General features: G+C 50.6%; 2 protein-coding genes and 1 long non-coding RNA gene across 5 annotated transcripts in view; 1 reads left to right on the top strand and 2 right to left on the bottom strand.

Annotated features, from left to right (window-relative positions):
• LOC122456579 overlaps window positions 1-806 on the bottom strand; it is a 7,517-nt gene extending 6,711 nt beyond the window's left edge. Inside the window, exon 1 of the long non-coding RNA XR_006275523.1 lies at window positions 525-806. This is a non-coding gene — a long non-coding RNA (uncharacterized LOC122456579). The remainder of the gene's footprint in view (window positions 1-524) is intronic.
• Window positions 1-7,673, top strand: part of LOC119843197 (CMRF35-like molecule 7) — a 23,746-nt gene extending 16,073 nt beyond the window's left edge. Inside the window, exon 6 of the mRNA XM_043496422.1 lies at window positions 7,512-7,673. Coding sequence (XP_043352357.1) covers window positions 7,512-7,658 — 147 coding nt within the window. The 3' untranslated portion in view covers window positions 7,659-7,673. The remainder of the gene's footprint in view (window positions 1-7,511) is intronic.
• The window catches only part of HEATR9 (HEAT repeat containing 9), a 22,397-nt gene continuing 13,224 nt past the window's right edge, over window positions 6,128-15,300 (bottom strand). For all 3 annotated transcript variants that reach the window (XM_043496418.1, XM_043496417.1, XM_043496419.1), the window contains exons 8-15: window positions 14,771-15,213; window positions 14,217-14,309; window positions 13,476-13,595; window positions 12,865-12,938; window positions 11,829-11,880; window positions 10,834-10,920; window positions 10,656-10,747; window positions 6,128-8,933 (exon numbers count right to left, since the gene is read on the bottom strand). In XM_043496418.1, the coding sequence (XP_043352353.1) occupies window positions 8,849-8,933; window positions 10,656-10,747; window positions 10,834-10,920; window positions 11,829-11,880; window positions 12,865-12,938; window positions 13,476-13,595; window positions 14,217-14,309; window positions 14,771-15,213 (1,046 nt within the window). In that variant the 3' untranslated portion in view covers window positions 6,128-8,848. The remainder of the gene's footprint in view (window positions 8,934-10,655; window positions 10,748-10,833; window positions 10,921-11,828; window positions 11,881-12,864; window positions 12,939-13,475; window positions 13,596-14,216; window positions 14,310-14,770; window positions 15,214-15,300) is intronic.

The following is a 15,300-nucleotide window of genomic DNA, read 5'->3' as shown; positions in this document are numbered from 1 at the left end:
GAATGGGGTCATGGCTTAAGCCCTTCCTGCACCTCCAGTGCTGACAACCTGAGCAATCCACCAGGCTCATAGCTGTGAGCCCCTGCTCTGGCCCTGACAGCGGGGGAGGCAGCTGTGAGCCCTGTACCTACAACTGAGGCTGTCAGCCCCAGGGCTGCAGGGCTCCAGCTGTCAGTGTCCCACAACACCCCCCTTCAGCCAGTGGAAAGCGCTCCTGGTGATGATGTGCTTGCACCAATGGAAGGAGCATGTGTGGACATGAACCATCACTTTAATTACTGCAGTGGCTATATGTCAACTTAACTCAAGTTGACTTAATTTTGTAGTTGAGACAAGCCCTCAGTCAGAGTTACTGCCCTCCCAGCCTTTCCCAAGAGAAGAGAGGCAGCTGAGACACTGAGAACCCTTACAACAAAGGAAGTGGTTAGGCAGCCATAAAGTTTCATTGCAAAGTCCTACTGAAGAAAAAGGGGCCCAATTCTTCCTAGTAATACAAATAAAGATTTTCCTGCAGAAAGACTCACCTGGAATCAACATCCCACCACCCTGCAGCGAGAGGCAGAACAATGAGAATTTTCCAAATTCTGGGTTGGATGTTTTTCCCAGGTAAGGCAGCAATGAGCTGCGTATGCACCAGCAGAAACCACCAGCGTTGTTCCTCCTCGGGCCTGTCGCACCCCCATATGTGTGTTATCAGAGAGCAGTTGCTGCGAATGGAAGAGGAATTCCAGGAATGGTCCTTGAGGCTTCCAATAAACCTGCAGGAGCCCCAGTGCACTGCTCCTGGAGACTTGGATTTTGTACCTGCTTCTCTGGTGGGCCATGTATCATCTGAACCACTCCTTACAGTTTATGCAGGAACTAAAGCTGCTCATTCACTAGGAGTTTTTTCCAGAGTGCACCTATTGGTAAATTTACTGCAGGTTGGCCCTACACATTTGTAAGTCACTGAAACGTCCTAACCCAGCAGGGGAGAACAGGAGGGTCCTAAAGTCTCTGATTGGCAATGAAGAGTTTGCCCACAGATTTCTTCCTGCAATGCTCTATTTTTGTCAGCAGGAGTCTAGGGGCATCCAGAAAGGGCAGCAGCCTGCAGGCCCCTTTTCCCGCAATAGCTCTAAGCGCTAGTCGCCAGGAGACTGGGACATTCTTTCAGTGCAGAGCAGATACTTCTCTCTGGCTCAGTAATTAGGAGTTGGGGGAACTCCACTAGTCTCTCTCTCCCCTTGAGTTAGAGATGATGGATCTGTCTCCAACCAGCATGAAAAAACAGGAACAGGGATCCCACTTACCCAGTTTCACATCATGGAATCTGAGAGGAGGGGAAGAGTAATGAATGTCTGCCCTCGACTGCGTGGGCAGTGGGGGAGAGGGAGGAGGAGTGATTGTCTACTCTGGGTTTTTATTGGCCAATGGGCAAGGATTTGGGTCCCTCCATCTCTCAGCATCGCCAAGCTTTTCTCCTCTGGTCAGACATGTCAAAGGCTCAGCTGTCACCACAACATTCCCCAGGGCATTGAGTGTTCGTTTAGAAAGAAGTGATTCCTTGTGTATCTCACTGTCTCTGGCAGGCTGCTGGGCAGTGACGAGCCCCAGGGCAGCACAAGGCCCCCTGGGCAGATCAGTGTCTGTGCAGTGATGGTATGAGAGAGACTAGGAGGATTGTGCAAAATTCTGGTGCAGGGCAGGAATTCTGATCTGTTCCAGCAGCATCAGAATCAAGACCACAGGGTCGGTGGACGAGGTGAAGCAGGGCAGAGTCTCCAACAGAGACAATCACACCCACCACTCATTCCCTGTGACTATGAAGAACCTGACACTGGGAGACATGGAACCTACTGGTGGTGGGGTCCACCCTCTACTCCAGGTTCCATCTTAGGGACCCTCTAATCAGAAGCCAAGGTCTCTTCCCTCCTGAACCCTGCTGCCTTTCCCTGAGCTTTCTCCTACCTTCTCCTGGGTCTGCCAGCCCAAACTCCCTCCACCCAGGGAGTGACTGACAACTACTTCCCTGAGGGCCCCTTCTCTGGCTTTGTGAGGGACAGGCAGGGCCTCTACAGGTGATCTACTCTCCAATTAGCTGCCCCCCGCCTAAATCTCCCCTATTTGCAGCCTAGCTGGCTGATGGGGCCCCACTTGTCCTAATTCAGCTCTTGCAGGGCCAGTGTGGGGAGTACACCCCATCACACTCCCTAATTAGCTAGGCAGAAAGACAAGAGCATGTCTGGCATACATGAGTGACCATGTGTAACATTGTCCACAACTATAAATATCTCTTGTGATGGTGTTCAGCCTACATTCCTGCATGAGCGCCAGATTCAGGTACCCTTACTCACAGAGAGTAGCAGCTTTCTCCACAAGTAGCTCATCATGGATATCAAAGGGCCTACTTATGGAGAAAGGTGCTACTCAATGTGAGTAAAGGCACCAAAATCTGGCCCTGAATTTGTTACACTTCAAGATTTCACTTCCTCTACACTTAATGGGTCAGTACATAGGAGTGTGGCTTGAGAGCTCTGATGAGCCAGCTCAGCTCCGATCAGCCTGGGATTAGTTATGTATGGATACAGTTGGATCATCTCAGTGTCAATCGGTCCCAGGGGACCAGCTGTTACTAAACAAATCCTCTAGAATACTCTGCAGTGATTTCCCCAAATATTCCAGTGCAGCAACTGTAAGCTGTGGTACATTGGACCCACTCCTGTGCAATCCGGCAGTACTTTTCCTATGGGCTATTTTGCTGACAATTAAGGGTCATTTTGAGTTAGGCTGTTGTGCCAGGTGGTTGGATTTAGCTGCTATTCCAAATCAGGGTCCGTTCAGAAGGCTACATCTGCAACAAGTCTAAGGAGAAGAACAAGATTAGTTCAAAGAGCTGTGTCTGGGATGCAGTGGAAAAAATTATCACTGACCAGATTAATAGATGGGGTTTGGGTTGGCATCTAAAGTTACAGAGGAGTCCTGCCATTTAGATCTGTGTAGCTGTTAAATCAGCAATTGCCTCCTTACCTGTTGTTGTAACTTTGTTCTGATCTATTTTCTGTCTCATCCAGCTCTTGCAGAAGAATCTATACAGAGGAACAAGAACATCAACCTACCAAGTTGGTAAGGTATGTCCTGTTACTGTCCCATTTTAAATTCTGTCCCAGGAAAGTGTGTCACATGTAGACCTGGGCAAATAATGTAATCAATGTTTTGCAGATACTCATTCAAACTTTTAAATTATTTTGCTTCGGACAAGTGAAGCAATGGAATGGGTTACATAGGGAGGTGGTGGAATCTCCATCCTTAGAGATTTTTAAGGGCCAGCTTGAAATTGACAAAGCCCTGCGTGACGGGGCAAGGCCAGATGTCTACAGAAAAGTAGTCTTATTGGGATCCGGGTAGTGGGCGGGCGAAGCCCGTCCACTGCTAAAGGGTCCCCCCCAGCCTAAAAGGGGGATCCACAGGACCTAGATACCCAAAAAATTCCGGGGGACAACTAATAAAACAACAGGGACAGGAGTGCGGTCAAAGGGTCAAAAGAAGGGAACCGGACGGGGACACCGAGCAGAGAACCCCGGACAGAGCCCACTGCTCCTCAAAGGCGTCAAGGGAGTCAGAGGATGCCGCCCAGAGGAACTCTGCCCGGATACGTGAACGGACCGAGGATCGGAAATAGGCCCCACAGTCACAGGAGACTCCATCGGCCAACCTCCTCACTCTGGTTTTGTAGATGGCCATTTTAGCTAGGGCCAGGAGGAGGTTGACCAGGAGATCCCGGGACTTTGTGGGGCCACGGATAGGGAGTGCATAAATGAGAAGGTGAGGGGAGAAGTGCAACCAAAAACGTAATAAGATATTGGTGAGGAGCCGGAATAGGGGCTGCAGCCTGGCACACTCCAGGTAGACATGTGCCAGGGTATCCCTCACGCCGCAAAAGGGGCAGGTGTCTGGGATACAGAAAAGTAGTCTTATTGGGATCCGGGAAGTGGGCGGGCGAAGCCCGTCCACTGCTAAAGGGTCCCCCCAGCCTAAAAGGGGGATCCACAGGACCTAGATACCCAAAAAATTCCGGGGGACAACTAATAAAATAACAGGGACAGGAGTGCGGTCAAAGGGTCAAAAGAAGGGAACCGGACGGGGACACCGAGCAGAGAACCCCGGACAGAGCCCACTGCTCCTCAAAGGCGTCAAGGGAGTCAGAGGACGCCGCCCAGAGGAACTCTGCCCGGATACGTGAACGGACCGAGGATCGGAAATAGGCCCCACAGTCACAGGAGACTCCATCGGCCAACCTCCTCACTCTGGTTTTGTAGATGGCCATTTTAGCTAGGGCCAGGAGGAGGTTGACCAGGAGATCCCGGGACTTTGTGGGGCCACGGATAGGGAGTGCATAAATGAGAAGGTGAGGGGAGAAGTGCAACCAAAAACGTAATAAGATATTGGTGAGGAGCCGGAATAGGGGCTGCAGCCTGGCACACTCCAGGTAGACATGTGCCAGGGTATCCCTCACGCCGCAAAAGGGGCAGGTGTCTGGGATACAGAAAAGTAGTAGGAGATAGATATATTAGCTCCAGGCTTAACAAATCCCTGGTACCAGGTTAAGTGAAATGGAAGCTGCTCCAGGTCAATTAAGACACCTGGGGCCAATTAAGAACTTTCCAGAAGGCAGGGAGAAGGCTAGGTTGATTGGGACACCTGAAGCCAACCAGGGGCTGGCTGAAACTAGTTAAAAGCCTCCCAGTTAGTCAGGTGGGTGTGCATGTCAGGAGCTGTGGGAGGAAGTTGTGCTGTTGGAGAGGCTGAGTAGTACACACCATATCAGGCACAAGGAAGGAGGCCCTGAGGTAAGGGTGAAGTGGAGCTTGAGGAAGTAAGGGCTGCTGTGGGGGAAGTAGCCCAGGGAATTGTACATGTCATGTTTCTAAAACGTCAGCTACCATAGCTGATACTATTAGGGTCCCTGGGCTGAAGCCCGGAGTAGAGGGTGGGCCTGGGCTCTCCCCCCCACCTTTGCCCCCTGTTTAATCACTGAGACTGGGAGACAACAGAGACTGTGCAAGGAAGGGTAATGTCTCCTCCCCTCCCTCGCTGGCTTATGATGAAAATGGCTCAGTAGACTGTGACCCTTGTCTCTAGAGAAAGAAGGGTTACGTGGAAGGTCACAGTGAGCCTCTGAGTCTAGTGAAATCCACCAGGAAACGCGGGAGCCACAGAGGCAAGGACAGAGCTATGTCACACCTGGCTGGGATGATTTAGTGGGGTTGGCTCTGCTTTGAGCAGGGGGCTGGACTAGATGACCTCCTGAGATCTCTTCCAACCCTAATCTTCTATGATTCTATGTTCATGTCCCTTTAGCATTTGCTTTCTGCAAATATTCCAGGGATCAAGTTTACTACAAGGAATCTTTGACTAAAGACTGACTTTTAGCAAATGTTGCAGAATATTCACAGAAAGCACATTTTGAGTGAGCACTCCCGGACTTGCACCATGCACCCACCAGGATACACAACACTGGATCCTTGTCAACACAGAACCTGATCACCAAACCATGGTTATGTGTAGGACAGCTCTCCAGTCGCTAGGAAGTGTGCCAGATGTCTGCGCTTGTAAACAAACCATTTCCCAGGGGCTCTGAGCCCAGCAGCCCACAGGACCTCACATCGTGTCAGAGATGCTGGAGCATTCAACAGGGAACATTTCCCCATAACTTTACTGAATTGCATCAGAGCACCCCGCTCATTTCCAACAAGAGAAATTGCAGAATGGAGAAGATTCACACAGGAAATAATTTGATTACTTAGATTCTGTGGCAACAGTAAGTGTAAAAGAGAACAGCAAGCCACAACAGGATGCATGTGTGGAGGCTACTGCTGCACACATGTTGGACGTGTAACTGGTTTCATGCTATCAGCTGCCAGTAACTCATAGCTGTAGCCCCCACTGTGGCTTATTGCTATTACAAGCCCACAGGGCTCACGGAATGTACCTTTCTATTGTAAGAAGCGTGCACTAGGGACTAAACACCTTAGGCTCAATGCTCCACTCACCCCAATGTAAATTCTGGGTGACTCTATTAAGGTCAATGGGCAAGAGTCTCCCCAATAGTATGCTATCTTTGTACTCCTCCATCAGAGCAAAGCTGCCCCAAAGTCAGCTGATCTCACTGTTGGAAGGTCATCCCAGCACAGGGGAATTGTTAGGTGATGTCAAGCTTATATTGAAGTGTTCTTATATAGTGGCCCTGTAACAGCCCTCACCTCGGGTCTGGTTGGGGAGCATGGCTTAGTAGTCATGACTGCAATCCCTGACTACCAAGGGGATTGTGGGGAGGGGAGCCCAGGCCTGCCCACTCCACTGGGCTCCAACGCAGGGCCCAGGTTACCAGTAGTCTAGCAACCAAAAATTAAGGCTGCCCCCGAGCCTCTTCCCCTCCTGGGGTCAGCTTAGTTCCAGGCTTTCCCCTGGTGCGGAAATCCAAACCAAAATAAATAAGGGGGGTTACTAATGTCCAAGATCCACAGGATACTTCCCTCTCGGGTTGTCTCTGGGGTGGGTCCTCCCTTCCCTCAGGAAGGGCCCCTATGGACAGCTATTCCAGAGCCTTTAGGCTTTGCTCTGCTGGAGCTGTGAGCTGCAGGTCTGCTTACCTCCAACTCTGCCACCCAAATAAACTATTTCACTGTCTTTTAATTCCCCCGGAAGAAGGAGCATTTGCTACAGGTGTGGCGGGGCAGGGCTAGCTGAGCCCAAAATAATCCCTTAACCCCTTGTTGCCCAGTGTAGAGGCTTTTACACCCCATCACAGGCTTCTATATCAGTTTCCCCCCATCTCATTGGCATTTTTATCCACCTATGAATCACAATGGACTGGACTTTCCAAATCTTCCTGCGGAGTTTGCCTGAACAGTACAGCAATTGTGCACACAAATTAGGTACATGCATGAGCAACAGTTGGACGTGTTGTATAAGCAAGTGTAGTATGGAAAGCACAATTTAAGTGCAAAATTGTGCCTGCCTTTTCAGATTTGCGCTTGGAGGATTCAACCATCAATCAGACCCACAGGGGGCAGGAATTTAGGGGTTCTTTCAGGATGGTGAGATTCTAGGGCTGCCCTGCTGAGAATTGCTACATGGCTTTATCTTCAGTCAGAAGGCTCATCCACCCAGAATGTGGCAATGCAGGGGGATGGATAGAAATACCTGAGTCCTACGGGCAGATCCATATTTATTTAAGCTAGGTGTGTAAGAATCTATGCACATGCCCTGCGCTGCGAATCAACCCCTTGTGACCCAGGACCAGCTGCCCCCCCAAACAAGTCTCTTTATTACACTATGATATGAGGAAATTCCTTGCCTTTAAAATCTCTTGCAGCTTTTAACTGCCCTCATCAGGTGGATGGGTCCCATGAGGAGTCACTCTTCTCCAGTCCAGCATCCCTCCCGGCAGCAGCACTTATAGTCTGATGAAGGTGAGCTCTGTAGTGCATCTATCTCGTTGTACTGAATACAGCTCATCTTTGTCTCAGGCAGTTGTGAACAATGCCGCAGATGGCAGCCTGGAGTATATGGTTCTAGATCCTCCTACAGTCACTGACCAAACCCACATGCTTCCTAATTCCGTGAACCCTGGCAGCCGCTACAAGGAAATCCAGCCCCACCGTTGGGTAAGCTGAAAATGCAACAGCTGGAGTGAAGAGCTCAGGGCTGCAGCTAATTTAATATCACCCATTCAGGGCTGGAGGAGTCCAACACTTAATGAGGGTATAGATGGAGGTTTCCTCCTGGTGGAACACTCCATTGCAGTGGGGGATGGGATCACCTTTAACCCCGCAGTGAATACTTTGCAAAGCACTTGGACTGGTTCCTTGGATGTTAATACGCAGCCCTGGGAGGTCTCTCTCATGCTGCGGCTGCCCCACGTTCAGTGCTCCCCACACCCACCTCTCACGCTATAGACTCAGGCAAAACGATCCTCGCCTGGATGTCATCTCTGAATTGTGTCCTGATTTTCTGAAGACGGGCCCATTTTTCAACAGTCTGACCCAGAAACATGTAGCCCTCCAAAAGGTGCACATAAGCTTTACACTCCTCAGCTGCCCTCATGCTTTCTGCCTAGCAAGGGGAGCTGCTGCAGACTCTGGGAAGCCACTCTCCTCAGCCCCTGGGAGAGCAGGGGCAGCAGAGCTTCTAGGCAGAGGCACCGTGTTGGCACCACCACTGCCCTGTCCCTGTAGGCAGCACCCCCAGGCTGTAGGAGCAGGGCCTGCCCAGCAGCACCAGCACCACCAGGCCAGCAGCACTGGGGCCAGGCTAATGGTGGCCCCAGCCCAGGAGGTGGTGCATTTGTACACGTGCTTCCAGGCTGGAGGATGGATGGGTCCATAAAAGTTCTCAGACAGAGTCCCTCACCGCAGGATCCGAGGGTCCCGTTCAAGTGCAGATTGATAAATGAAAGGGCTGATTCTATCCACCCCACCCCCTTCACTCCCTTTGAGTAGCACCTCACTCAGTGCACGGTGCCATTAAAATCAATCAGAGTAGCAAGGTACTATCTAGCATGGGTGTGGGTAGCAGACTCTAGCCCTAACTACATCCTGCCAAGCGAGAGACTCTGGCTGCTGACCATGTTACAAAGAGGATGGTCCTCTGCCTCTAGGAACGGAGAAACAGGCTCTACAAATGAAAGCACACACATCTGAATATTCCAATCTCTCAGCGCTCTTAGGAGACAAGGTGCAAAACACACGCAATCCAGAAGAAACCCCGGCTACAGAGCCTGTGTTTTAAATCCTGTGTTCTCTCCACGTTAGCTACTCCCTCTGAGCTCACAGACAGCGGCAGACCACCCCCAGACAGTGGGGCCTCAGGAGAGCTGAGAGATCTGATGCTCCAAGCCTCTTCTAGCACCGGGGAACTTCTGGAGGATCTTCAAAGCTTTCACACATTCTCTAAAACCAGAGAGAAAACAGAACGGTGAGAGACTGGGATGGAAAGGAGGGGTGCTGAGGAGAATTTCCCCTCCTTGATTAGTCCTCTATCTGCACTGCGGAGATGTGCACCTTGCCTTTGGAAGCCACTCTTTTCATAGATTCATAGATACTAAGGTCAGAAGGGACCATTCTGATCATCTAGTCCGACCTCCTGCACAGCGCAGGCCACAGAATCTCACCCACCCACTCCTATGAAAAACCTCACCCATGTCTGAGCTATTGAAGTCCTTAAATCATAGTTTAAAGACTTCAAGGAGCAGAGAAGCCTCCCTCAAGTCAACCATGCCCCATGCTACAGAGGAAGGCGAAAAACCTCCAGGGCCTCTCCAATCTGCCCTGGAGGAAAATTCCTTCCCGACCCCAAATATGGCAATCAGCTAAACCCTGAGCATATGGGCAAGATTCACCAGCCAGATACTACAGAAAATTCTTCCCTGGGTAACTCAGATCCCATCCATCTAATATCCCATCTCAGGGGATTTGACCTATTTACCCTGAATATTTAAAGATCAATTACTTACCAAAATCCCATTATCCCATCATACCATCTCCTCCATAAACTTATCAAGTAGAATCTTAAAACCAGATAGATCTTTTGCCCCCACTGCTTCCCTTGGAAGGCTATTCCAAAACTTCACTCCTCTGATGGTTAAAAACCTTCGTCTGATTTCAAGTCTAAACTTCCTGGTGGCCAGTTTATACCCATTTGTTCTTGTGTCCACATTGGTGCTGAGCTGAAATAATTCCTCTCCCTCTCCTGTATTTATCCCTCTGATATATTTATAGAGAGCAATCATATCCCCTCAACCTTCTTTTAGTTAGGCTAAACAAGCCAAGCTCCTTAAGTCTCCTTTCATAAGACAAGTTTTCCATTCCTCGGATCATCCTAGTAGCCCTTCTCTGTACCTGCTCCAGCTTGAATTCATCCTTTTTAAACATGGGAGACCAGAACTGCACACAGTATTCTAGGTGAGGTCTCACCAGTGCCTTGTATAACGGTACTAAAACCTCCTTATCCCTACTGGAAATGCCTCTCCTGATGCATCCCAAAACCGCATTAGCTTTTTTCACAGCCATATCACATTGGCAGCTCATAGTCATCCTATGATCAACCAATACTCCAAGGTCCTTCTCCTCTTCCGTTACTTCTAATTGATGCGTCCCCAATTTATATCTAAAATTCTTGTTATTAATCCCTAAATGCATAACCTTACACTTCTCACTATTAAATTTCATCCTATTACTATTACTCCAGTTTACAAGGTCATCCAGATCCTCCTGTATAATATCCCGATCCTTCTCCGAATTGGCAATACCTCCCAGCTTTGTATCGTCTGCAAACTTTATTAGCACACTCCCACTTTTTGTGCCAAGGTCAGTAATAAAAAGATTAAATAAGATTGGTCCCAAAACCGTGTCCTTCATGTGTTCCCTGAAGCAACATGCACTTCTTCTAGGCTGGCATATGCCTTGCCCGTTTCTTACCTAGCTCAATCCAGCTGAGTTTATTCACATCAATCCTGGTGCTTCATAGACCTGCCTAGCCACTCCAAAACAGGCAGAGGTGACCTGGAGAAGTGTCGCTGCAGAACTCCAGCAAATCAACTCCTGAGGCACCTCACCCTGCAAAATCTCAACCCACTTTGGTCATTACCTCTGTTCCCTCAATCTGTGCTGTACCTGGCTAGAGCCCCATCTGTTTGTTCCTTGAGCATCAGGGTTTTCAGCACATGATTGTTGTTCATTCCCAGGGTGCAAAACGCTCTAATGACCTGCAGTGAGAAGTGACACACACAGAGGTGAGGCCTTTGCTCCTGGACACCAAGAACCACACACATCGCTGGAGAACATTACTAACCTGTATGCGAATGGCCGGACTGCTGTCCACCTCCAGCATTTCCAGCAGGGTAAAGAACATATGCTTATTGCGAAGACCAAGGACCCCCTAGTGACAAGAGACGTGGAAGCAGAGTGTCACGGAGCATTTTGAAAGATCAAAATCCAGAGCAGTTTGATAAAAGAATCTAACAACATGATGATTTGTTTCCAAAGCTGATTAGGCCCCACACTGTGGTTATAACTGGCACAAGTCTATAGCGCTCAGTAACATTACACCAGGGCTATTTTAATGAGTGACTGTAATGCTGGTGTGAGGCGTGAGATGGCCAGCTCTGGAGACCAAAGTCTTCTGTTTGTTCCCAAAACAGCTACAGCAAGGGCTGCATCCGTGCAAGATCCCCAACATTGCTCCACCAGCGCACCTCAGTCCTGACCAGGGCTCACCTTCAGGGCTGAGGGGCTCAGCCCGTCTCCACGGCCAGGCAATATTTGGACTTTGCCAATGCAGGGGATAGTTCTGAGGCAGTCTGAGATGTGGACAGTGTCCAGAAGAAAATGAACAGCCAGCCAACCGGCCATTGGATGGTAACAGCTTTCACTAGCCAGTCGCCTAGGCTGTATTTTGTACCCTCAGGAGGCTCCACAACCCAACTGGCTATTTCCGGAGCCATTCAGCCCCGCTGTGGTCTGTCCGAGCTACTCTGAAAGCAGACAAGCTGCAGGCCAAGAGAAGGAGGCGGTGATATACCAAGAGATCAAAACATGCCTCCCAAGTTAAAGGAAGTCACGTAGGGAGGGTGGAGCCCTAGTATGAGGAACCTAAGAGAAAGGCAGAGAGAGAACAGACTGGACAGCAAGTAGAGAAGGGATTGGAGCTGGAAACACAGGGAAGTGATGGCCAAATGAAAAGGCAGCCCAGAGAGAGATTGCACAGCCCACTCCGTCACCCACACGCTGTGTCTAGGGTAATGTATGTCAGACATGTCTAGTGATTCAGGACAGAACATGACTTACCAAGGAAACCACAGCCTGTCTTCGGCTCACCTTGCTCTTCTCCTTCAGCTGCCTGCCACGATGCACACGGCATTACCGGGGAGAAATGAGGCTATTTCGCCCTTCCCACAGGGTTTAAAAGGAGGCACTCCCAGGATGCTTTTGCCTTCTGCCTCCACTGTGAGGGGATGCAGTTCCCATCCTCTCTACATAAGGGACCACTGTGGGCCTTTAAAACCCTGGTTTTCCAGCCTATGCTGGCTACCCTTTAGATTACACCAGAGAGTTAAAAGCCTGAGAAAATCTGATCTTTTCCCTAGCCTTGTGCGTGGAAGGGAAGAAATCTGCTTAGCTGTCTCCAGCAATCTCAGCCCACTTTCTGTGGGGTTCCTGGGTCTGGGCCTTAGGTGGCTCCTTGCTTTGGGGTAGCCCCCAGCCTCTCTGACAGTCACCCCCCTTCTGCCTGAGCTGCAGCCTTTCTTCCTGATGTTATTAGCCAGGTCAGTAGAAGCAGGTGGGGAGGTAGCTGCTCTGTACATTAAGCCCTTTGGGAGGAGATGATTGGGAGGGGCATGTCTTTAATGTGGTCTCAGATCATCCAAAGTGAAACTTTCCCAGTTTGGTGACGTCCACCAATTTGATAATCAGGGATTTCCCCAGCCCCAAACCTGAAGGCTTGTGCTGTAACTCTGGGTGTGGCTAAATTTCACCATACACCCCCTGGGGAAAGAGGAAGAACCTGGCGGAGGGCCAAGGCTGTCCCACCCAGGCCACCATGTCTATGCCTTCCCTGGGCTTCTGCCTTGAAGTCCAGTCACCACTATCCGCCGTCTGGCCTTGAGGAAAGGCTAAGCCTTGGAACCGTGGGAACCAGGAGAGAAGTGAATGAGCCAGTGAAAATTAGCCCACCAGGCAAGTTCCTAAAGATGTGGGCCAAGGGAAAATATTCTGGAATCAAACCCAGACCACCCCAGCAGCCTTTGGGCTTTGTTCAGCACGCGTGGTGGGACGGAAGCAGGAGAGAACTGGATCTCTGGCTCTTCAGCCGGCCACTTACTTCTCCACAATATCCCAGATTTGCCCCTTCATCTGCAGAGCTGCCGCAGTCATTGCCACAGTCTGTCTCACTACCTGTGAACGGGAGATAGATGTGGGTCAGGGAGAGAGATGCAGCGCAGAGCGAGGTGAGAACATTTCAGAGCAGGCAGCATTGTGAGGATGGGGCTGTGTGTGCATGGCGGGGTCTTTATCGGTCAGCCTCAGCCCCAACATCTTTTCAGTGTTTTGTCGACCCCACATGAATCCAGAGCAAAGAACAATAAGATCAAGACTAAGATTAGCCTGAATCAAAACCTGGCTCTGGGTTCTGGTGATCTGGATCCAAACCTCTTGGCTGGTCTCTGACTAAACCCCAGATGCAAATACTCCTGGATTTTGGATCCTGACTGTGTCTTGGGCCCATGTTTAAATGGAAGTGAATTCACTAGCACATCCTTCATACTGATGGCCCATCGGAGAGGAAGGTAGTTGGGGTGAAAACTCCATTAATATCCCTTCTTTGGAGCAGGGAAAGCCAGGGGTTGGGTTCCTGGCCCGGACACACTGTCTTGGAAAGAGACTCTGCTATTTAATTTCATTGTGATTAAATCCTCCATCTCTGAGCCTCACCAGAAATGGCTCCTGGTGCAGCTTTTCCACCAGCAGCTGGAACACCTCCTCTTCCAAGCCTTCCTGTTGGATCGACTCCAGCCCAATGGTGCTCAGCAAATTGGCGGCATCGGCGCGATGCTGTGGGGAAGGAGCATGAAGAGAGTGTGCTGGGTCAGCCACTCGTAGGCCCTTGGTGGCACACAAGCAGGAAGTGTTTGTGTGCGCATGTTGGGGAGGAGGGAGGAGCAGGAGGGGTCTGTGTTACAAGTCTCTCCAGGCTGCAGGAAGCAAGTGCCCAGGCTAGGGATCCTTGCTGGCAGTGCCACCAGCCAGAGAGGGCATTGCTGTGCCTTTCGCCCAAAAGGAGAGGCTGAGGTGGTGTCATCCCAGGAAGAATGGAGGCCCACTCTGGGTGTCCCGCTAAGCAGGAATCCAAGAGTCTCCCTGATTACAAAAGACTAGGAGATGTGGATGCTCCACTGGGCAATTAGGCACCAGGACAACAGCAACCAGATGTTTAGGCATGACCCTTAGGGGATCCTAGGCATGGGGACAGCCAGAGCCATACCTGCTGGCCACTGGACACATAGCCAGAGTAACCAGGCTCCTACATATGGACAGCTAGAGGCTGGCAGTGGGGCTCCTGAATATAGGGCCCTGGAAATGGGTGGATTGGGAGGAAAAGAAACACTGGTAGTGGGTTACAGTTCGTGTCCTGACTCCCAGAGAATAAGAATGGTGGTAGCTTTGCCTCCTTACCTTGTACACTGGAGAATGGCGAAGCTGATCTATAAGGGCCTGGATGATATCAGCGCTGACCACCATCACGTGCTTCACCAGCATGAGCAAAGCCTGCAGGGGATCAGGAGAGTATGATCATAGACTCCGAGGAAGAATTTGGGCCCCATATCTAAACCCGTGTATCAAGAACACCCCTCCAGTTTTGTACTTTGCGCTGTAACAGACTCTCCCATCCAAAGTTGAAGCAACCATTGGTAAAGGGAGACCCTTTGGGAGGGGAGCAGCTACACGTCTGCAGAGAATGCAGAGAGGTGCGCAGCTCAGCAGATGTGCCTGTCGAGACAGACTGAGAGACTCCGATGCAGTGGTGTCTCTGGATCCCCATCCTGAACCAGGTCATGGGTGAGGGAACAGTCTGGGACAACCCCGCCTCTGTTTTCATCTCCCCCAGGTAATGGAAACCAATGGGCAAAGCATCTGGGAAAGGTTCATGGGTGGTCCTGGAATAGACTGAGGAGAGGATGGAGGACAGAGACACAAGTTCTCCTTATCTGATCAGGCAGGATCCGCACCTGCATTTTCTTCTTCATGTTCTCCTGGGTCAGGCACCTCAGCAGCGCCTCCAGGGCAGCGGGATTGGATGCATCCAGATACACCAAGCAGATGGCTGCAGACAGGACCGAGTCATCTGTGCGGTCCTGTGAGGCTGCCAGCTGCTCTAGGGTCCCGATGAGCCTGGACTGGGCACCCACCATATTCCCTTGGGACAGAAAGGAAGAGCAGTGGTGTTGATTGTGTTTTATTTCATACTGGGGCTGGCGGGACTGGCACTTGGAAAAGGCAGAGCCTGAGCCCTTTGGTCCAGTTTCAGCAGGAGCCGTGACCTTGGATTCGGGCACTGCAGCCCACGCACGCAAAGCCACCACCAGAGCAGCAAGGAGATCCTTTCTCTGAGTTGGGCTTCCCTTCTTCAGGTGTCTGATCAGTTCCTTCACCATAGCGGCATCCAGGCAACCTGTCCCAAGCACAGCACACAGAAGGCAATAACCAACTCTGAACACCAGAGCCCAGACAGCTGGCAGCTCGCTGGGAATTGGGTGCC

This window comes from Dermochelys coriacea, chromosome 14, assembly GCF_009764565.3.
Source record: "Dermochelys coriacea isolate rDerCor1 chromosome 14, rDerCor1.pri.v4, whole genome shotgun sequence".
NCBI lineage: Eukaryota > Metazoa > Chordata > Testudines > Dermochelyidae > Dermochelys > Dermochelys coriacea.
The sequence above is the reverse complement of the archived record's forward strand: the minus strand, read 5'-3'. Positions and strand labels throughout refer to the sequence as shown.